Below are 22,796 nucleotides of genomic sequence, written 5' to 3'. Positions count from 1 at the left end.
TCCATTGTCACCCCCGGTGTGTCCCCCCCCCCCCCCACATTGTCACCCCCGGTGTGTCCCCCCCCCCCCCATTGTCACCCCCGGTGTGTCCCCCCCCCATTGTCACCCCCGGTGTGTCCCCCCACCCCCATTGTCACCCCCGGTGTGTCCCCCCCCCATTGCCATTGTCACCGCCGGTGTGTCCCCCCCCCCCCATTGTCACCCCCGGTGTGTCCCCCCCCCCATTGTCACCCCCGGTGTGTGTCCCCCCCCCCCATTGTCACCCCCGGTGTGTCCCCCCCCCATTGTCACCCCCGGTGTGTGTCCCCCCATTGTCACCCCCGGTGTGTGTCCCCCCCCCCATTGTCACCCCCGGGGTGTGTCGTCCCCCCCCCCCCCATTGTCACCCCCGGTGTGTCCCCCCCCATTGCCATTGTCACCCCCGGTGTGTGTCCCCCCCCCATTGCCATTGTCACCCCCGGTGTGTCCCCCCACCCCTATTGTCACCCCCGGTGTGTCCCCCCACCCCTATTGTCACCCCCGGTGTGTGTCCCCCCCATTGCCATTGTCACCCCCGGTGTGTCCCCCCCCCCCCCCCCCCCATTGTCACCCCCTCCCGGTGTCACCGGACGCCGCCGCCCTCCTCGGGAAAGCCACGCCCGGGTCTCTCAAGTGCCGCCACTTTATTGCGGAGGGCGGGGGGACCCTGGGGACCCCCCCATCCTGTGCCCCCCCCTCAGTCCTGCAGGTTGCGGAACGCCGCCACCATCTCCTCCTGCAGCTGCGCGTAGCACGCCAGGATGCGCTGCTCGCCGTCCTTCACCGGGTCCTGGGGACACGGCGACACCGCGGGGACACGGGGGTGGCACCGTCAGAACCGCCCCGGGTCACCCACATTGAGATTCGGGCGGGATCCCCCCCAAAAAATCCACCTGAGACCCCCAAATGGGGTCACACCCCCCCCCCCTCGTTCTGATGGTCACAAGGGACACGATGGGGACACCGCGGGGACACGGGGGTGGCACCGTCAGAACCGCCCCGGGTCACCCACATTGAGATTCGGGCGGGATCCCCCCCAAAAAATCCACCTGAGACCCCCAAATGGGGTCACACCCCCCCTCCTCGTTCTGATGGTCACAAGGGACACGATGGGGACACGGGGGTGGCACCATCAGAGCCACACGAGGGGGGGGTCCCCAAACCCCCCCGGGTCACCCATATTGAGTTTCGTGCGGGATCCCCCCCAAAAAAATCTACCTGAGACCCCCAAATGGGGTCACAGCCCCCCCCCCCGTTCTGATGGTCACAAGGGACACGGGGGTGACACGGGGGTGGCACCATCAGAGCCACATTGGGGTGTCCCCAAACCCCCCCGGGTCACCCACATTGAGATTCGGGCGGGATCCCCCCCAAAAAATCTACCTGGGACCCCCAAATGGGGTCACAAGCCCCAAATCGCCTTAACATTCATGTGAGGACCCCCAAAATCCCCCCTTAACCCTCCCCTAGCACCCCCAAATCCCCCCTTAACCTCCCCCCAGGACCCCCAAACTCCACTTAACCCCCCCCAGGACCCCCAAATCTCCCCTTAACTCTTCCATAGGATCCCCAAACCCCCCCTTATCCTTCCCCTAGGACCCCCAAACCCCCTTTAAGCCTCCCCTAGAACCCCCCAAACTCCCCCTTTAACCTTCCCCAGGACCCCCCAAACCCCCTTTAAAATCCCCCAGGACCCCCAAATCCCCACTCAACCCTCCCATGGGACCCCGAAACCCCCTTGAACCTCCCCCAGGACCCCCAAACTCCACATAACTCCCCCCAGGACCCCCAAACTCCCTCTAATCTTCCCCTAGGACCCCCAAATCCCCCCTTAACCTCCCCCCAGGACCCCCAAACTCCACTTAACCCCCCCCAGGACCCCCAAATCTCCCCTTAACTCTTCCATAGGATCCCCAAACCCCCCCCTTATCCTTCCCCTAGGACCCCCAAACCCCCTTTAAAATCCCCCAGGACCCCCAAATCCCCACTCAACCCTCCCATAGGACCCCAAACCCCCCCTTAACCTCCCCCCAGGACCCCCAAACTCCACTTAACCCCCCCCCAGGACCCCCAAATCTCCCCTTAACTCTTCCATAGGATGCCCAAACCCTCCCTTATCCTTCCCCTAGGACCCCCAAACCCCCTTTAAGCCTCCCCTAGAACCCCCCAAACTCCCCCTTTAACCTTCCCCAGGACCCCCCAAACCCCCTTTAAAATCCCCCAGGACCCCCAAATCCCCACTCAACCCTCCCATGGGACCCCGAAACCCCCTTGAACCTTCCCCAGGACCCCCAAACTCCACATAACTCCCCCCAGGACCCCCAAACTCCCTCTAATCTTCCCCCAGGACCCCCAAACTCCACATAACTCCCCCCAGGACCCCCAAACTCCCTCTAATCTTCCCCTAGGACCCCCAAATCCCCCCTTAACCTCCCCCCAGGACCCCCAAACTCCACTTAACTCCCCCCAGGACCCCCAAATTTCCCCTTAACTCTTCCATAGGATCCCCAAACCCTCCCTTATCCTTCCCCTAGGATCCCCCAGCCCCTCTTTAACCTCCCTCACGACCCCCAAACTCCACTTTAATCCCCTCTAGGACCCCATAAACCCCCCCTTCAAGCCCCCCTGGGACCCCACCTGGAACTTCATGGCGCTCAGGCGGTACAGGATGTCGCCGAGCCCCTCGCGGATGGTGGCCCAGGTGACACGCTGCTCCTCGGGCCCCGCGCCCTCCACCGCCCCCCGCGCCAGCTCGTAGAAGGTGACGAGGTTCTGCAGCATGCCCACGGTCTTGTAGAACGGGCAGAACCTGGGGGGAGGTTGGGGGGTCACGATGGGGGGGTTTGGGGGGGTTGAGGGGAGTTTGAGGAGTCAGAATTGGGTTGGGGGTCTCAGGGTGCAGCATGCCCACGGTCTTGTAGAAGGGGCAGAACCTGGGGGGAGGTTGGGGGGTCACGATGGGGGGGTTTGGGGGGTCAGGGAGGGAATTTGGGGGGATTTGAGGGAGTTTGGGGTGTCAGGGAGGGAATTTGGGGGGGTTTGGGGGAGTTTGGGAGGGTTTAGGGAGGAGTTTGAGGAGTCAGAATTGGGTTGGGGGTCTCAAGGTGCAGCATGGCCACGGTCCTGTAGAAGGGGCAGAACCTGGGGGGAGGTTGGGGGGTCACGATGGGGGGGTTTGGGGGGTCAGGGAGGGAATTTGGGGGGATTTGAGGGAGTTTGGGGTGTCAGGGAGGGAATTTGGGGGGTCAGAATTGGGTTGGGAGTGTCAGGGTGCAGCGTGCCCACGGTCTTGTAGAATGGGCAGAACCTGGGGGGGGTCACGATGGGGGGGTTTGGGGTGTCAGGGTGGGAATTTGGGGGGGGTTTGGGGGAGTTTGGGGGGGTTTAGGGAGGAGTTTGAGGAGTCAGAATTGGGTTGGGGGTCTCAGGGTGCAGCATGCCCACGGTCTTGTAGAAGGGGCAGAACCTGGGGAGAGGTTGGGGGGTCACGATGGGGGGGTTTGGGTTGTCAGGGTGGGAATTTGGGGGGATTTGAGGGAGTTTGGGGTGTCAGGGAGGGAATTTGGGGGGGTTTGGGGGGTCAGAATTGGGTTGGGAGTCTCAGGGTGCAGCGTGCCCACGGTCTTGTAGAAGGGGCAGAACCTGGGGGGGCCCGGGGGGGGTCACGATGGGGGAGTTTGGGGGAGTTTGAGGGAGTTTGGGGGGTCAGAATTGGGTTGGGAGTGTCAGGGTGCAGCGTGCCCATGGTCTTGTAGAAGGGGCAGAACCTGGGGGGGCCCGGGGGGATCACGATGGGGGAGTTTGGGGGGATTTGAGGGATTTTGAGGTGTCAGGGAGGGAATTTGGGGGTGATTTGTGGGGGAGTTTGGGGGGTCAGAATTGGGTTGGGGGTCTCAAGGTGCAGCATGGCCACGGTCTTGTAGAACGGGCAGAACCTGGGGGGGTCAGATGGGGGGATTTAGGGGGTGGTTTGGGGGGATTTGGGGGTTCAGAGAGGAAATTTAGGGGGTTTGGGGGGAGTCTGGGGGGTCAGAATTGGGTAGGGGGTCTCAGGATGCAGCATGCCCACGGTCTTGTAGAAGGGGCAGAACCTGGGCAAGGGAGGGCCCAGAGGGGTTCAGGGTGGGCGTTTGGGGATGTTGGGGGGGGGCTCAGGGTGGTTTTGGGGGGTAAAAGGGTTTGGGGGTTCCCCAGGGGGGTCCCGGTACCGGTCGTAGGCCGAGTATCCGTTCTGCTGCAGGAAATCGTCCTTGAGCAGTTTGGCCACCTCCAGTGTCACTTTGTCACCCTCGGCCAGCGACGCCTGCGGGGACAGCGCGGTCCTGGCACTGCCCGGGGCCCACAGAGCCCGGCCCGGAGCCCAAATCCCATAAAACCCACCGATCCCATTGATCCCACAAATCCCACAAACCCCATTGATCCCACAAATCCCACAAACCCCATTGAGCTCATTGATCCCACAAACCCCATTGAGCTCATTGATCCATAGATACAAACCCCATCAATCCCATAGATCCCATCAATCCCACTGATCTCACCGATCCCATAGGTCCCATCAATCCCACAAATCCCAAAAAACCCATCGATCCCATTGATCCTATTGATCCCACAAACCCCATTGATCCCATGGATTCCATAGACACCAACCCCATCAATCCCATTGATCTCACTGATCCCATAGATCCCATTGATCCCACAAATCCCACAAACCCCATTGAGCTCATTGATCCCACAAACCCCATCAATCCCACAGATCCCATCAATCCCACTGATCTCACTGATCCCATAGATCCCATCAACCCCACAAATCCCATAAACCCCATCAATCCCATCAATCCCACTGATCCCATCAGTCCCATAAACCCCATCAATCCCACAGATCCCATCAATCCCACTGATCTCACCGATCCCATAGATCCCATCAATCCCACAAATCCGACAAACCCCATTGATCCAACAGATCCCACAAACCCCATTGATCCCACTGATCCCATCAGTGCCACAGGGACTACAGGGACAGGGGATGTCCTGTTGTCACACAAATCCCACAAACCCCATCAGCCCCATTCATCCCACAGATCCCATAAATCCCACAGATCCCGTTGATCCCATCAGTCCCATCAACCCCATTGATCCCACTGATCCCATAGAAGACCTCATTCATCACACAGATCCCACAAACCCCATTGATCCCACTGATCCCATCAGTCCCATTGGTCCCACCAATCCCATAGATAGCATCAGTCCCACAAATCCCATAAACCCCATCGATCCCATCAATCCCACTGATCCCATCAACCCCATCAACCCCACAAATCCCATAAACCCCATTGATCCCACCAATCCCACTGATCCCATCAGTCCCATCGATCCCATCAGTCCCACAAATCCCATAAACCCCATCGATCCCATCAATCCCACTGATCCCATCAGTCCATCAACCCCACAAATCCCATAAACCCCATCGATCCCATCAATCCCACTGATCCCATCAGTCCATCAACCCCACAAATCCCATAAACCCCATCAATCCCATCAATCCCACTGATCCCATCAACCCCATCAACCCCACAAATCCCATAAACCCCATTGATCCCACCAATCCCACTGATCCCATCAGTCCCATCAACCCCACAAATCCCACAAATCCCATCGATCCCACCAATCCCATCGATCCCATCAACCCCATCAGTCCACAAATCCCATAAACCCCATCGATCCCATCAATCCCACTGATCCCATCAGTCCCATCGACCCCATCACTCACACAAATCCCATAAATCCCATCGATCCCACCAGCCCCATTGATCCCACTGATCCCATAGATCCCATTCATCTCAAAGATCCCATCAGTCCCACAAACCCCACAAACCCCATAAATCCACCTTGCCACGAGCTACACAGTCTCGGCCGGCTCCTCCTCCTCCTGCAGGGTCCCACATCCCAGATCTCACATCCCAGACCCCACATCCTGGACCCGATATCCCAGACCCCACAGACCCCACATCCTACACCCCATATCTCACATCCCAGACCCCATAAACCCCAAAAACCCCAACCCCGGACCTTCGCCATGAGCTGCACGATCTTGGCCAGCTCCTCCTCCTCCTGCAGGGTCCCACATCCCACACCCACATCCCACACTCCATATCCCACATCCCACCCCCCATATCTCACATCCCAGACCTCATAAGCCCCCCAAAGCCTCCAAATCCCAATCCCAGACCTTCCCCACGAGCTGCATGATCTCAGCCAGCTCCTCCTCCTCCTCCTGCAGGGTCCCATATCCCATACGCCATATTCCACAACCCACACCCACATCCCACACTCCATATCCCACATCCCACACCCCATATCTCACATCCCAGACCCCATAAGTCCCCCCAAACCCCCAAAACCCCACAATCCCACCTTCCCCAAGAGCTGCACGATCTCGGCCAGCTCCTCCTCCTCCTGCAGGGTCCCACATCCCACATCCCACACCCCATATCTCACATCCCACACCCCATATTTCACATCCCAGACCCCATATCTCACATCCCACACCCCATATTTCACATCCCACACCCCATATCTCACATCCCACACCCCATAAGGCCCCCCAAAGCCCACAAACCCCCTAAAAGCACCTTCACCACGAGCTGCACGATCTTGGCCAGCTCCTCCTCCTCCAGGATCCCATATCCCTTATCCCACACCCCATATCTCACATCCCAGACCTCATAAGCCCCCCAAAACCTCCAAATCCCAATCCCAGACCTTCCCCACAAGCTGCACGATCTCGGCCAGCTCCTCCTCCTCCTGCAGGATGCGCCGGGCGCGGTCTCTCAGCGCGGGCAGCTCGGGGTGGGCACGCTCGTAGTGCGGCTCGAGGGCGCGCAGGTACCGCGAGTACGAGATCAGCCAGTTCACCGACGGGAAGTGCTTGCGCTGCGCCAGCTTCTTGTCCAGCCCCCAGAACACCTGGGAATGTCACCAAGGGTCACCCAGTGTCACCCGGCATCACCCCCTGGGTCGTCCAGGGCATCCCCGAGCTTCTTATCCCCACAGAATACCCAGCAGTGTCACCCCCGTGCCACCCTGTGTGTCCCTGTGCTTCTTGTCCAGCCCCCAGAACACCTGAGGTGTCACCCAGTGTCACCCAGTGCCACCTCGTGTCACCCCCAGGTCACCCAGGGCATCCCCGAGCCTCTTATCCCCACGGAACACCTGCCAGTGTCACCCCCGTGCCACCCGTGTGTCACCCTGTGTGTCCCTGTGCTTCTTGTCCAGCCCCCAGAACACCTGGGAATGTCACCGAGGGTCACCCAGTGCCACCCGGCGTCACCCCTGGGTCGTCCAGGGCATCCCCGAGCTTCTTATCCCCACAGAATACCCAGCAGTGTCACCCCCGTGCCACCCGTGTGTCACCCAGCATCTCCCTGTGTGTCCCTGTGCTTCTTGTCCAGCCCCCAGAACACCTGAGGTGTCACCCAGTGTCACCCAGTGCCACCTCATGTCACCCAGGGCACCCTCGAGCTTTTTATCCCCATGGAATACCCAGCAGTGTCACCCCCGTGCCACCCTGTGTGTCCCTGTGCTTCTCGTCCAGCCCCCAGAACACCTGGCAGTGTCACCTCGGGTCACCCAGCGTCACCCCCGGGTCGGGAATGTCACCCCTGGGTCACCCATCCCGTCCCCAACCTTCTTAACCCCATGGAACACCTGCCAGTGTCACCCCCGTGTCACCCAGCATCTCCCTGTGTGTCCCTGTGCTTCTTGTCCAGCCCCCAGAACACCTGAGGTGTCACCCAGTGTCACCCAGTGCCACCTCGTGCCACCCCCAGGTCACCCAGGGCACCCTCGAGCTTTTTATCCCCACGGAATACCCAGCAATGTCACCCCTATGTCACCCTGGCGTCACCCAAACCTCTCTTGAAAAGCCCCCAGAACGCCTAGAGTGTCACCCAGTGTCACCAAGGGTCACCCAGTGCCACCCTCAGGTCAGCAATGTCACCCGCGTGTCACCCATCCTGTCCCCGAGCTTCTTATCCCCATGGAACACCCGGCAGTGCCACTTGTGGCTCACCCAGCACCTCTTGTCCAGCCCCCAGAACACCTGGGGTGTCACCTCGTGTCACCTGTGTCACCCAGTGTCACCCAGTGTCACCCCCAGGTCACCCAGGGCACCCCCCCCCAAGTTTCTTGTCCCCCATGAAATACCCAGCAACGTCACCCCCATGTCACCCCAGGGTCACCCAAGCATCTCTTGTCCAGCCCCCAGAACACCTGGCAGTGTCACCTCGTGTCACTGAGGGTCACCCAGTGTCACCCCCGGGTCGGGATTGTCACCCCCGAGCTTCTTGTCCCCACGGAATACCCGGCAGTGTCACCCCCGTGCCACCCTGTGTGTCCCTGTGCTCTTGTCCAGCCCCCAGAACACCTGGCAGTGTCACCCAGTGTCACCCAGTGTCACCCCCGTGTCACCCAACATCTCCCTGTGTGTCCCTGTGCTTCTTGTCCAGCCCCCAGAACACCTGGCAGTGTCACCCAGTGTCACCCAGTGTCACCCATCCTGTCCCCGAGCGTCTTATGTCCCCAGAACAGCCGGTAATGTCACCTCATGTCACCCCCCGTGTCACCAAGTTTCTGGTCCAGCCCAGAGCACCTGAGACACCGGGGATGTCACCGTGTCGTCATCCAGGGGTCACTGTCACCATGTCCCTGTGTCCCTGTCCCCGCCCAGTGTGTCCCTGTCCCTTCCATGTCCCCCCGTGTTTCCTCTCGTGGGGTGTCCCTGTCCCCACTCACACCCCCCCGCTGCTGTCCCCGCTGTCCCCTGTGTCCCCTGTGAGTGTCCCCAGTGTCCCCTCTGTCCCCAGTGTCCCCTGTGTCCCCTGTGAGTGTCCCCAGTGTCCCCTCTGTCCCCACTGTCCCTGCTGTCCCCTGTGAGTGTCCCCAGTGTCCCCTCTGTCCCCAGTGTCCCCTGTGAGTGTCCCCAGTGTCCCCTCTGTCCCCAGTGTCCCCTGTGTCCCCTGTGAGTGTCCCCAGTGTCCCCTCTGTCCCCAGTGTCCCCTCTGTCCCCAGTGTCCCCTGTGAGTGTCCCCAGTGTCCCCTCTGTCCCTGCTGTCCCCTGTGAGTGTCCCCAGTGTCCCTGCTGTCCCCTGTGTCCCCTGTGAGTGTCCCCAGTGTCCCCTCTGTCCCCAGTGTCCCCTCTGTCCCCAGTGTCCCCTGTGAGTGTCCCCAGTGTCCCCTCTGTCCCTGCTGTCCCCTGTGAGTGTCCCCAGTGTCCCTGCTGTCCCCTGTGTCCCCTGTGAGTGTCCCCAGTGTCCCCTCTGTCCCCACTGTCCCTGCTGTCCCCTGTGAGTGTCCCCAGTGTCCCCTCTGTCCCCAGTGTCCCCTGTGAGTGTCCCCAGTGTCCCCTCTGTCCCCTGTGAGTGTCCCCAGTGTCCCCCGCTGTCCCCAGTGTCCCCGCTGTCCCCAGTGTCCCCAGTGTCCCTGCTGTCCCCTGTGTCCCCTGTGAGTGTCCCCAGTGTCCCCTCTGTCCCCAGTGTCCCCAGTGTCCCCTGTGAGTGTCCCCAGTGTCCCCTCTGTCCCCAGTGTCCCCGCTGTCCCCTATGTCACCTGTGAGTGTCCCCAGTGTCCCCGCTGTCCCCTCACCTGCACGATGCCCAGCGTGGCCGAGGTGACAGGATCTGAGAAGTCCCCTCCGGGTGGGGACACCCTGCGGGGGGAGGGGGGGGTCGAGGTGAGATGGGGGTGCACAGGGGGGGGTCCCCCCATCCCGGCCATGGGGACACGGTGACACACGCGGGGACATTCATAGGGACACTCACAAGGACAGGGAACACAGGGACAGGGGACATGGGGACACTCACAGGGACACAGGGACAGAGGGCACGGGGACACTCATGGGGACACACAGGGGGACACGGGACATAGGGACATGGGGACAGGGTGACACGAGGGCACTCAGGGGGGACAGGGGACACTCACGGGGACACTCAGGGACATGGGGACATGGGCACACAGGGACGGACATGGAGACAGGGGACACGGGGACATGGGAACATGGGGACACAGGACACGGGGACATGGGGACACTCACAGGGGACATGGGGACACACACGGGGACATTCAGGGGGACATGGGGACACACACGGGGACATTCAGAGGGACATGGGGACACTCATGGAGACACACGTGGGGACTCTCATAGGGACACACATGAGGACATGGGGACACGTAGACACACATGGGGACACTCACAGGGACAGGGGACACGAGGACACAAGGACATGGGGACATGGGACACAGGTGGCACTCATGGTGACACGGTGACACAGGGACAGGGGACACGGGGACACAGGGACACTCATGGTGACACAGGGACAGGGGACACGGGGACACAGGTGGCACTCATGGTGACACGGTGACACGGTGACAGGGGACACGGGGACACAGGTGGCACTCATGGGGACACGGTGACAGGGGACACGGGGACACAGGTGGCACTCATGGCGACACGGTGACACAGGGACAGGGGACACGGGGACACAGGTGGCACTCATGGTGACACGGTGACACGGGGACAGGGGACACGGGCACACAGGTGGCACTCATGGTGACACGGTGACACGGGGACAGGGGACACGGGGACACAGGTGGCACTCATGGTGACACGGTGACACAGGGACAGGGGACACGGGGACACAGGTGGCACTCATGGTGACACGGTGACACAGGGACAGGGGACACGGGGACACAGGTGGCACTCATGGTGACACGGGGACACAGGGACAGGGGACACAGGTGGCACTCATGGTGACACAGGGACAGGGGACACAGGTGGCACTCACGCCCCGACGATGCTGACGCTGCCCTCGCGCTCGGGGCTGCCCAGGCACCGCGCCCGCCCCGCGCGCTCATAGAACGAGGCCAGGCGGGCACCGAGGTACGCGGGGTACCCGCTGTCTGTGGGGACACGGCTGTCACCTCACTGTCACCTCACTGTCACCTCACTGTCACTGCCCTGTCACCTCACTGTCACCTCACTGTCACCTCCTGTCACCTCCTGTCACTGCCCTGTCACCTCCAGTACCCGCTGTCTGTGGGGACACGGCTGTCACCTCACTGTCACCTCACTGTCACTGCCCTGTCACCTCACTGTCACCTCACTGTCACCTCCTGTCACCCCCTGTCACCTCACTGTCACCTCCAGTACCCGCTGTCTGTGGGGACACGGCTGTCACCTCACTGTCACCTCACTGTCACCCTCCGGCACCCGTTGTCTGTGGGGACACGGCTGTCACTGCCCTGTCACCTCCTGTCACTGCCCTGTCACCCGCGGTACTGCTGTCTGTGGGGACACGGCTGTCACCTCACTGTCACCTCACTGTCACTGCCCTGTCACCTCACTGTCACCTCACTGTCACCCCCAGTACCCGCTGTCTGTGGGGACATGGCTGTCACCTCACTGTCACCTCACTGTAACCTCACTGTCACTGCCCTGTCACCTCACTGTCACCTCACTGTCACCCCCAGTACCCACTGTCTGTGGGGACACGGCTGTCACCTCACTGTCACCTCACTGTCACTGCCCTGTCACCTCCCTGTCACTGTCCTGCCAGCCCCGGTACCCGCTGTGTGTGGGGACACGGCTGTCACCTCGCTGTCACCTCACTGTCACCTCACTGTCACTGCCCTGTCACCCCCGGTACCCGCTGTCTGTGGGGACACGGCTGTCATTGCCCTGTCACCTCCTGCCACCTCACTGTCACTGCCCTGTCACCTCCGGTACCTGCTGTCTGTGGGGACACGGCTGCCACCTCACTGCCACCTCACTGCCACCTCCTGGAACATGGCTGTCACCTCCCTGTCACTGCCCTGTCACCTCCCTGTCACTGCTCTGTCACCCCTCCAGTACCCGCTGTCTGTGGGGACACGGCTGTCACCTCACTGTCACCTCCTGGAACGTGGCTGTCGCCTCACTGTCACTGCTCTGTCACCTCCCTGTCACCCCCAGTACCCGCTGTCTGTGGGGACACGGCTGTCACCTCACTGTCACCTCCCTGTCACCCCCAGTACCCGCTGTCTGTGAGGGGACACAGCTGTCACCTCACTGTCACCTCCCCGTCACCATCCTGTCACCTCCCGTGTTTCTGGGGTCTCCCCTGTGCCCACCCCGCGGTTTTTGGGGTCTCTCTCCGATGCCCATCCCCCCTGGATTTGGGTCCCACCCCACACCCCGCAGTTTTTGGGGTCTCTCTCCCTCCGTCACCTCTTGGTTTTTGGGGTTCTCTCCCCCTGCCCACCCCCCTCATTTTTTGGGGTCTCCCCCCTGCCCACTCCCCAGGTTTTGGGGTCTCCCCCGCACCCACCCCTCGCAGTTTTTGGGGTCTCCCCCCCCCTCGTCATCCCACGGTTTTTGGAGTCTCCTCCCCCCCGGGATTTGGGGTCACCGCCACCTCCCGTGGTTTTTGGGGTCTCCTCCCCATGTTTTGGGGTCTCTCCCACGCCAGGTTTTTGGGGTCTCCTCCCCATGTTTTGGGGTCTCCTCCCCATGTTTTGGGGTCTCTCCCACCCAAGGTTTTTGGGGTCTCTCCCTGCAGCCACCCCGCAGTTTTTGGGGTGTCCCCAGCCCAGTTTTTGGGGTCTCTCTCCCCATGTTTTGGGGTCTCTCCCTGTGCCCACCCCACAGTTTTTGGGGTCTCCCCTCCGTGTTTTTGGGGTCTCTCCCACGCCAGGTTTTTGGGGGTCTCCTCCCCATGTTTTGGGGTCTCTCCCACGCCAGGTTTTTGGGGTCTCCCCTGTGCCCACCCCGCAGTTTTTGGGGTGTCCCCAGCCCAGTTTTTGGGGTCTCACCCGCGGGCATCTCCGCCAGGCGCCCCGAGATCTCCCTGAGCGCCTCGGCCCAGCGCGAGGTGGAGTCGGCCAGGAGGCAGCTGTGCAGCCCCATGTCCCGGAAATACTCGGCCAGCGTGATCCCTGCCACGCGTGACACGTGTGTCACACGTGTGTCACACCCCCAGGGACAGCGTGATCCCTGCCACACGTGTGTCACACCCCCAGGGACAGCGTGATCCCTGCCACACGTGTGTCACATGTGGGTCACACCCCCAGGGACAGCGTGATCCCTGCCACATGTGACAGGTGTGTCACATGTGTGTCACACCCCCAGGGACAGCGTGATCCCTGCCACACATGTGTCACCCGTGTGTCACACCTGTCACACCCCCAGGGACAGCGTGATCCCTGCCACACGTGTGTCACATGTGTGTCACACCCTCAGGGACAGCGTGATCCCTGCCACACGTGTGTCACATGTGTGTCACACCTGTCACACCCCCAGGGACAGCGTGATCCCTGCTATATGTCACACGTGTGTCACATGCGCGTAACACCTGTCACACACTTGTCATATCCCCAGGGACAGCGTGATCCCTGCCACATGTGTCACAGGTGTGTCACATGTGTCACACACCTCTCACACACCTGTCACTCCCCCAGGGACAGCGTGATCCCTGTCACACACACATGTCACACCTGTCACACCCCCAGGGACAGCCCCAGCCTTGTCACACACCCATGTCCCTGTCCCCCCATGTCCCCCCATGTCCCTGTCACACACACACGTGTCCCTGTCTCCCCATGTCCCCCAGTGTCCCCTCCATGTCCCCATGTCCCTGTATTCCCCCATGTCCCCGTCACACACACACATGTCCGTGTCCCCCCCCCCGCCCCTGTGTCCCCATGTTCCCCCGCGTCCCCCCATGTCCCTGTCACACACACACGTGTCCCTGTCCCCCCAGTGTCCCCTCCGTGTCCCCAATGTCCCCACCGGTGTAGATGGAGGCCTCTCGAGCAGCCACGGGCATGTTGGACGTGTTGGCCACGAGCGTCGTGCGCTTCATGATGGACTCGGAGCGGCCACCGACCTCCATGGTCAGCTGGGGACAGCAGTGTCACATTGTCACTGCCCGTGTCGCCACGGGACAGCCCTGCCACCCCGATGTCCCGCCATGTCCCCACGTGTGGCGCCGTCACCTCGGGGAAGTCCCTGCAGACCCGCCGTGAACTGCCATGTCACTGTCACTGCCCTGCCACCCCCACGTGCCAGTGCCACCCCCGACGTCCCTGTGTCCCCATGTCACTGTGTCACCTCAGGGAAGTCCTCGAGGACTCTCCATGAACACTCGTGTCACTGTCACTACCCTGTCACCCCGATGTCCCCTGGATGTCCCGGTGTCCAGTGTCACCGCGTCACCTCGGGGAAGTCCCATGAACATCCATGTCATTGTCACTGCCCTGGCACCCCCATGTCCCCCTGTGTCCCCATATCCCGGTGCCACCACGATGTCCCGGTGTCCCGTGTCACTGTGTCCCCTCGGGAAAATCCCTGAGGACTCTCCATGAACACTCGTGTCACTGCCACCCCTCTGCCACCCCGATGTCCCTATGTCCCGCCGCGTCGCAGTGCCACCCCAATGTCCCCTGGATGTCCCAGTGTCTGGTGCAGTGGTGTCACCTCGGGGCAGTCCCATGAACACCCGTGTCACTGTCACTGCCCTGCCACCCCAATGTTCCCCCGTGTCCCCCATGTCCCGGTGCCATCCCCTCTCCCTGTGCTACCCCAATGTCCCCCTGTCACCTCGGGGAAGTCCCATGAACTCCCGTGTCGCTGCCACCCCCATGCCATCCCGATGTCCTCCCATGTCCCCATGTCCCGGTGCCACCCTGATGTCCCCCCTTGTCCCAGTGCCATCCCGATGTCCCAGTGTCCTCCGGATGTCCGGTGTCTGATGTCCCCATGTCGCCTCGGGCAAGTCCCACGAACACCCGTGTCACTGTCACTGCCCTGCCACCCCGATGTCTCCGATATCCCCACATCCCCCTGTGTCCCAGTGCCACCCTGATGTCCCGGTGTCCCCCGGCTGTCGCGGTGCCCGGTGCGGCGCTGTCACCTCGGGGAAGTCCCATGAACACCCGTGTCACTGTCACCCCCATGTCCCCCTGTGTCCCCACGTCCCGATGCCATCCCGGTGTCCCGGCTGTCCCGGTGTCCCCCAGCTGTCCCGGTGTCCCCAGATGTCCCGGTGTCCCCGGGCTGTTCCAGTGTCCCCCGGCTGTCCCAGTGTCGGTGCGGCGCTGTCACCTCAGGGAAGTCCCATGAACACCCATGTCACTGTCACCCCCATGTCCCCCTGTGTCCCCACGTCCCGATGCCACCCCGGTGTCCCGGATGTCGCGGTGTCCCCCGGCTGTCCCGGTGTCCCCAGATGTCCCGGTGTCCCCGGGCTGTTCCAGTGTCCCCCGGCTGTCCCAGTGTCGGTGCGGCGCTGTCACCTCAGGGAAGTCCCATGAACACCCATGTCACTGTCACCCCCATGTCCCCCTGTGTCCCCACGTCCCGATGCCACCCCGGTGTCCCGGATGTCGCGGTGTCCCCCGGCTGTCCCGGTGTCCCCGGATGTCCCGGTGTCCCCCGGCTGTCGCGGTGCCCGGTGCGGCGCTGTCACCTCGGGGAAGTCCCATGAACACCCGTGTCACTGTCACCCCCATGTCCCCCTGTGTCCCCACGTCCTGATGCCACCCCGGTGTCCCGGATGTCCCGGTGTCCCCCGGCTGTCGCGGTGTCCCCGGGCTGTCCTGGTGTCCCGGCTGTCCCCCGGCTGTCGTGGTGTCCCCGGGCTGTCGCGGTGTCGGCGCGGCGCTGTCACCTCGGGGAAGTCCCGCAGCACCTCGGACATTTCGTTGCCGCGCTCCCCGCAGCCCACGTAGACAATGACGTCGCTGTTGGAGTACTTGGACAGGGACTGCGAGATCACCGTCTTCCCGCAGCCGAACGCGCCCGGGATGGCCGTGGTGCCGCCCTGCACGCACCTGGTGACACCGCGGGGACACTGCACGGCGGTGGTGGCACCGCGGTGACACCCCGTGCCTGTCCCCATGGTCGTTCCCACCCGTGTCCCTGCGCCAGCCCCGTCCTGTCCCCAAATCCATCTCTCCCTGTTCCCATCACTGTCCCCATCACTGTCCCCATTCCTGTCCCCCAATCCAGCTCTGCCTGTCCCCATCACTGTCCCCATCCCTGTCCCCAAATCTATCTCTGACTGTCCCCATTCCTGTCCCTAAATCCATCTCTGCCTGTCCCCATCCTTGTCCCCATCCCTGTCCCCAAACCCATCTCTGCTGTCCCCATCCTTGTCCCCATTTCTGTCCCCAAATCCATCTCCACCTGTCCCCATTCCGGTCCCCAAATCCAGCTCTCCCTGTCCCCAAATCCAGCTCTGCCTGTCCCCATCCCTCTCCCCAAATCCATCTTTCCCTGTCCCCATTCCTGTCCCAAAATCCATCTCTCCCTGTCCCCTTTCCTGTCCTCAGCTCCATCTCTCCCTGTCCCAAATCCCATCCCTGTCCCCGTCCTTGTCCCCATCCCTGTCACAATCCTGCTCCCTACAGGAACAGCGCACTCCCCCAGTCCCAATCCCAATCCCAATCCCGTTCTCAGTCCCAGTCCCTGTCCCAGTCCCAGTCCCAGTCCCAATCCCATTCCCGGTCCCGTTCCGTACGGGAAGAGCGCGTCCAGGACCCTCTGGCCGGTCAGCAGGGGGTGATTGGCCGGGAGCTTCTCGGCCACGGGCCGGACCTGCCGGACCGGCCACACCTGGATCATGGAGAGCGGCTCACGGACGCCCTGGAACTCCAGCTCCAGCACCACGTCCTGCGGGATCGGCGGGGATCAGCCCGGGATCGGCAGGGATCAACCCGGGATCAACCCGGGATCGGCGGGGATCAGCCCGGGATCAGCAGGGATCAGCCGGGGATCAGCGGGGATCAGCCCGGGATCAACCCGGGATCGGTGGGGATCAACCCGGGATCAACCCGGGATCGGCCAGGGATCAGCCCGGGATCGGCGGGGATCAGCTCGGGATCAACCCAGGATTGGCAGGGATCAACCCGGGATCGGCCCGGGATCGGTGGGAATCAGCCCGGGATCAGCGGGGATCAACCCGGGATCGGCCCGGGATCAGCCCGGGATCGGTGGGAATCAGCCCGGGATCGGTGGGAATCAGCCCGGGATCGGCCCGGGACCAACCCGGGATCAACCTGGGACCAACCCGGGATCAGCTCGGGACACCCTGCCCGGCCCCCACCCCGCCTATCCCGATCCCAATGATCCCGATCCTGATCCCGGCCCCAACCCTGCTCCCCCTGATCCCAATCCTGATCCCAACCCCAATCCTGTTAATCCCAATGATCCCAACCCAGATCCCACTGATCTCAATGATCCCCATCCTGATCCCGACCCCACTCCTGCTGATCCCAATCCCAATCCTGTTGATCCCAACCCCACTGTTCCCAATGATCCCGACCCAACTCCTGCAGATCTCAATGATCCCGATCCCAACCCCGCTCCCACTGATCCAAATGATCCCCATCCTGATCCTGACCCCAATCCCGCTGATTCCGACTCCGATCCCACTGATCCCGACCCCGCTCCCTCTGATCCAAATGATCTCGATCCTGATCCCAACCCCAATCCCACTGACGCTGCTGGACCCAATGATCCCGATCCCACTGATCCCGACCCCGCTGATCCCAACGATCCCACTGATCCCGACCCCAATCCCGCTGATCCCAATGATCCCGATTTCAATTCCGTTGATCCTGACCCTGTTAATCCCGACCCCGATCCCGCTGATCCAAATAATCCCCATCCTGATCCCGACCCCGCTGATGCCGCTGGACCCAATGATCCCGATCCCGCTGATCCCGACCCCGCTGATCCCAATGATCCCACTGATCCCGATCCCAGTCTCGCTGATCCCAATGATCCCGATCCTGATCCCGACCCCGATCCTGCTGACACCACTGGTCCCAATGATCCTGATCCCGGTGATCCTGACCCCGACCCTGCTGATCCCAACGATCCCACTGATCCCAATCCCAGTCTCGCTGATCCCAATGATCCCACTGATTCCAATCCAACCCCGCTGATCCAAATGATCCCGATCCTGATCCTGATCCCGACCCCGCTGACACCACTGGTCCCAATGATCCCGATCCCGCTGATCCCGACCCCGACCCCGCTGATCCCAACAATCCCACTGATTCCAATCCCAACCCCGCTGATCCCAACGATCCCACTGATCCCGATCCCAGTCTCGCTGATCCCAATGATCCCCATCCCGATCCCGACCCTGCTGACACCACTGGTCCCAATGACCCCGATCCCGCTGATTCCGATCCCAATCCCGCTCATCTCGAACCTGCTCCGGCTAATCCAAATAATCCCAATCCTGATCCCGATCCCGCTAATCCCCATCCCGACCCCGCTGACGCCGCTGGTCCCAATGATCCCGATCCCAATCCCGCTGATCCCAGTGATCCCGATCCCGCCGTTCCCGGTGCCGTTCCCGCTCACCGTCACTCGGTAGTGCCCGGGGGGCGCGATGTAGGTGATGGTGCCGCGGCTGCGGGGCGGGACCATCAGCCGGTGCTGCAGCAGCGAGTTCTCCGCCACCGAGCCGTAAATGTCCCCTCCCGTCACGTGGCTCCCGACCTGGCGACACCGCGGCGACACCGTCAGAGACCCCCGGGGGGCTCCGCGCCCCCCGCACCGGCTGCCGGAGCAACGGCGGTGACCGTGTCCCGCCGTGTCGTGTGTCTCCCTCCTGTCCCCCGTGTGACCCGTGTCCCCGTGTCCTTGTCACCTTCGTGTCTTCATGTCTGCATCCTCAGTGTCTCCGTGTCCCCCAATGGCCCTGTGACCCCCGTGTCCCGATGTCCCCTGTGTCCCTGCAACCCCGTGTCTCTGTGTCCCCCCATGTCCCCGCGGCTCTGCGACCCCCGTGTCCCCAAGTCCCCCATGTCCCCGCGCCCCCCCGTTCCTGTGTCCTCTCTGTCATTGTGTCCCCACCCCCTTTTTTGGGTCCCCTCCTTGGCAGGGGTGACAGGGAGGGGACAGGGAAGGACAGAAGGAGGTGACAATGGAGGATGATGTCCCGTGGCAGGGACAGGACGGGACGGAGGGGGACAAAAGGGGACAGAGGGGTTGAGGGGGACAGGGCAGGATGGGGAGGGGACAGGGAGGGGACAGAGGGGATGGCAGGACGGGGAGGGGACAAGGAGGGAATGGCAGGACAGGACGGGGAGAGGATGGAGACCGGACAGGGAGAGGGCAAGAAAGGGACAAGGAGGGGACAAGGAGGGGACAGCGAGCCCGGGAAGCCAGATGGGGAAGGGGGGACAGGACAGGGATGGGACAAAGGGACAGGAAGGTGACGAGGAGGGGTCACGCACCCGGAGGTTCTTGCTGGGGACAAAGTCCCAGTCCAGGTGTCGCGGCAGCGCGGGGACATTGGTGCCCCGCGGGATGTAGATGCTGCGCGTGGCCTCGGCGATGTCGCGCAGCGGCCGCTGGATGCCGTCGAAGATGGAGCCCAGGATGCCCGGGCCCAGCTCCACCGAGAGCGGAGTCCCCGTGCGCCGAACCGGGTCCCCGACCTGCACCCCCGCTGCGGCCGCTCAGGAATGGCACCGCCAGGGACACCGGGGGGACAGCGGGGACACGGGGACTGCGGGGACACGGGGACTGCAGGGACCGAGGGGACAGTGGGACGGGACGGGTTGGGGGGACTGCGGGGACACGGGGACTGCGGGGACATGAGGACTGAGGGGACACGGAGGGGACAGCGGGGACACAGGAACAGCAGGGACACAGAGACTGCAGGAGGATACGGGGACCGAGGGGACAACGGGGGCATGGGGACACCGGGCGGGATAGCGGGGACACGAGGAGGACAGCGGGGAAACCAGGACACGGGGACCGGTGGGACAATGGGGACACGAGAACCGGGCGGGGCAGCGGGGACATGGTGGGGGACAGCGGGGACACGAGGACCGGGGGGGACACGGGGACTGCGCGGACACAGGGACGGGGCGGGATAGCAGGGACACGAGGGGGACCGCGGGGACACAAGGGGGACGGCGGGGACACGGTGGGGACAGCGAGGACACCGGAACCGGGCGGGACAATGGGAACACGAGAAGCGGGGGGGACACGGGGACTGCGGGGACACGGGGAGCGGCAGGACAACGGGGACTGCAGGGACACGAGGGGGACAGCGGGGACACGGGGACCGGGCGGGACAACAGGGACACGAGAACCGGGGGGACACGGGGACCGGCGGGACAGCGGGGATTGCGGCACACGGGGACCGGGAGGGATAGTGGGGACACTGGGGGGACAGAGGGGACACGGGGACCGGCGGGACTGCGGGGACACCGGAATCGGGGGGGACACGGGGACTGGGGGGACAGCGGGACGGGATGGATGAGGGACACGGGGAGGGACAGGATGAGGGACAGAGGGCACAGGAGCGGATGGGGATGGCAGGGAGGGGACAGGGAGGGTGGCGAGGACGGGGAGGGGACAGGGCAGGGCAGAAGGGAGGGCCAGGGGAGGGGACAGGACGGGGGACAGGGAGGGGACAGAACAGCCTGGGACAGGACAGAAACTCAGGGCAACAAGGGAGGGGACAGCAGAGGACAACGGGGACAGGGCGGGGCGGTCGGAGGGACAGAGGGCTGGCGGGGAGGGGACATTAGGGACATTGGGGACAGGATACAGGTCTCCTCGTACACCTGCAGCGTGGCCATGTCCCCCTCGAGCCGGATGATCTCCCCCACGAGCTCCGCGTGTCCCACCCGCACCAGCTCGTACATGGCCGCGCCCGCCATGCGCGTGGCTGTCACCACTGCGGGGACACTCCGCTGTCACCCCGGCCCCGGGCCACCACCCCCCTTGTCACCGGGCCAGCCCCGGGGTCACCACCCCACACAGGACCCCTCTGTCCCCATCCCTGTCCCCTCCGCACCACCCCCGGGTGCTTTCTCACGCTGTCCCCTCTCCTGTCCCCTCCCCGCGTTCCTCTCTCCTGTCCCCATTTTAGTGCCACCAACTCCACCGGGATCCCCATCCTCAGATGTCCCCGGCCCCAGGGTGTCCCACGATGTCCCCTCGCTGTTCCCAACCCTGTCCCCTCCCCATTGTCCCCTCTCCAATTTCCCCCTGCCCCTTGTCCCCCGTCCTGTTCCTCTGTCCCCATTCTCCTCCCGCATTGTCCCCTCTCCTGTCCCCATTTTAGTGCCACAAACGCCATCGGGATCCCCATTCCCTCTGTCCCCAGGGTGTCCCCTCCCCATTGTCCCCTCCCCGGGTGCTCTCCCCCATTGTCCCCCCTCCTGTCCCTCTGTCCCCATTGTCCCCCCTGCATTGTCCCCCCTCTTGTCCCTCTGTCCCCATTCCCCCCCCCCATTGTCCCCTCTCCTGTCCCTCTGTCCCCATTGTCCCCCCTGTATTGTCCCCCCTCTTGTCCCTCTGTCCCCATTTCCCCCCCCATTGTCCCCTCTCCTGTCCCCATTTTAGTGCCACAAACGCCATCGGGATCCCCATTCCCTCTGTCCCCAGGGTGTCCCCTCCCCATTGTCCCCTCCCCGGGTGCTCTCCCCCATTGTCCCCCCTCCTGTCCCTCTGTCCCCATTGTCCCCCCTGCATTGTCCCCCCTCTTGTCCCTCTGTCCCCATTCCCCCCCCCCATTGTCCCCTCTCCTGTCCCTCTGTCCCCATTGTCCCCCCTGCATTGTCACCCCTCTTGTCCCTCTGTCCCCATTGTCCCCCCTGCATTGTCACCCCTCTCCTGTCCCTCTGTCCCCATTTCCCCCCCCCACTGTCCCCTCACCTGTCCCTCTGTCCCCCCCCCATTGTCCCCCCACCTGTCCCCAGTTTAGCGCCACAAACGCCACCGTGTCCCCATCCCCTGCTGTCCCCGGGTGTCCCCGGTGTCACCGTACCGGGCCCGGACACGCCATGCACGGCCCCCACCAGGCTCTCGCGCTCCTCCTGCCGTGTCCCCTCCATGCTGTCCCCGTGTCCCCTCCCCGCCGCGCTGCCACCGCCGTTAAATGGCCCCGGGCGCCGGCGACAACCGGACAGGGCCACCACCGCAGGTGTGGCACCAATGCCGTGTCCCCACCGCCGGGGACAGCGCGGGGACATTGGGGTGACACCGGCTGGCTCCGGTGACAGGGCCAGCGCGGGTGTGGCACTGTGTGCAGTCAACAGCCGAGTGCCGCTGCTCCGGGTGACACCGGGTGACACCGGCGCGGCCCGGCTCGGGGTGACGGGGACACGGTGTGGGTGTCCTTGTCACCTCCCTGCCGCGTCCTTGTCACCACTTTCTCTTTGTCACCCCCACGGCTGTATCACCCCCTTTCTTTTGTCACCCTCATGGCCTTGTCACCTCCCTGCCATGTCTTTGTCACCTCCTTCTGTCACCCCCATGTTCTTGTCACCCCTTTCTCTTTGTCACCCCTATAGCCTCGTCACTCCCTTCCCTTTGTCACCCTCATGGCCTTGTCACCCCCATGATCTTGTCACCCCACTCCCTTTGTCACCCCTCCATGTCCTTGTCACCTCTCATGTCCTTGTCACCCCCTTCTCTTTGTCACCTCCTGGCCATGTTCTTGTCACCCCTTTCTCTTTGTCACCCCTATAGCCTCGTCACTACCTTCCCTTTGTCACCCTCGTGGCCTTGTCACCCCCATGATCTTGTCACCCCACTCCCTTTGTCACCCCTCCATGTCATTGTCACCTCTCATGTCCTTGTCACCCTCTTCTCTTTGTCACCTCTCATGGCCTTGTCACCTCCTTGCCCTGTCCTTGTCACCCCCTTCTCTCTGTCACCCCCTTGGTCTTGTCACCCCTATGGCCCTGTCACCTCCCTGCTGTGTCCT

General features: G+C 63.1%; 1 protein-coding gene across 1 annotated transcript; it reads right to left on the bottom strand.

Moving 5' to 3' along the window:
* Positions 1 to 647: 647 nt before the first annotated feature.
* On the bottom strand, positions 648 to 22,059 carry LOC132084804 (V-type proton ATPase catalytic subunit A-like). Its single transcript, XM_059490058.1, has 15 exons — positions 21,855 to 22,059; positions 20,631 to 20,759; positions 20,170 to 20,310; positions 19,303 to 19,526; positions 18,425 to 18,562; positions 16,569 to 16,720; positions 15,717 to 15,879; positions 13,838 to 13,946; positions 12,862 to 12,984; positions 10,857 to 10,971; positions 9,658 to 9,721; positions 6,778 to 6,981; positions 4,227 to 4,321; positions 2,656 to 2,827; positions 648 to 808 (listed from the first exon to the last, which is right to left on the bottom strand). The coding sequence occupies exons 1-15, from the start codon at positions 22,057 to 22,059 to the stop codon at positions 716 to 718; spliced, it is 2,127 nt and encodes a 708-aa protein (XP_059346041.1). The 3' UTR covers positions 648 to 715.
* Between the last annotated feature and the right edge of the window lie 737 nt (positions 22,060 to 22,796).

Source organism: Ammospiza nelsoni, chromosome 28, assembly GCF_027579445.1.
Source record: "Ammospiza nelsoni isolate bAmmNel1 chromosome 28, bAmmNel1.pri, whole genome shotgun sequence".
In the NCBI taxonomy this organism is placed as follows: Eukaryota; Metazoa; Chordata; class Aves; order Passeriformes; family Passerellidae; genus Ammospiza; species Ammospiza nelsoni.
Note: the sequence above shows the minus strand (reverse complement) of the source record. Positions and strands in the feature narration are given on the sequence as shown.

What these genes read in the sequence shown, in the direction of transcription:
- LOC132084804 (XM_059490058.1), bottom strand. Translation starts at nt 22,059, where the DNA reads ATGTCCCCGCGCTGTCCCCGGCGGTGGGGACACGGCATTGGTGCCACA. An exon ending in CCGGTCCCCGTGTCCCCCCG is followed by an intron (nt 19,527 to 20,169) that starts GTTCTCGTGTCC and finishes GCCATTCCTGAG; the next exon opens with CGGCCGCAGCGGGGGTGCAG. An exon ending in TGCTGCGGGACTTCCCCGAG is followed by an intron (nt 13,947 to 15,716) that starts GTGACAGCGCCG and finishes TGCTGTCCCCAG; the next exon opens with CTGACCATGGAGGTCGGTGG.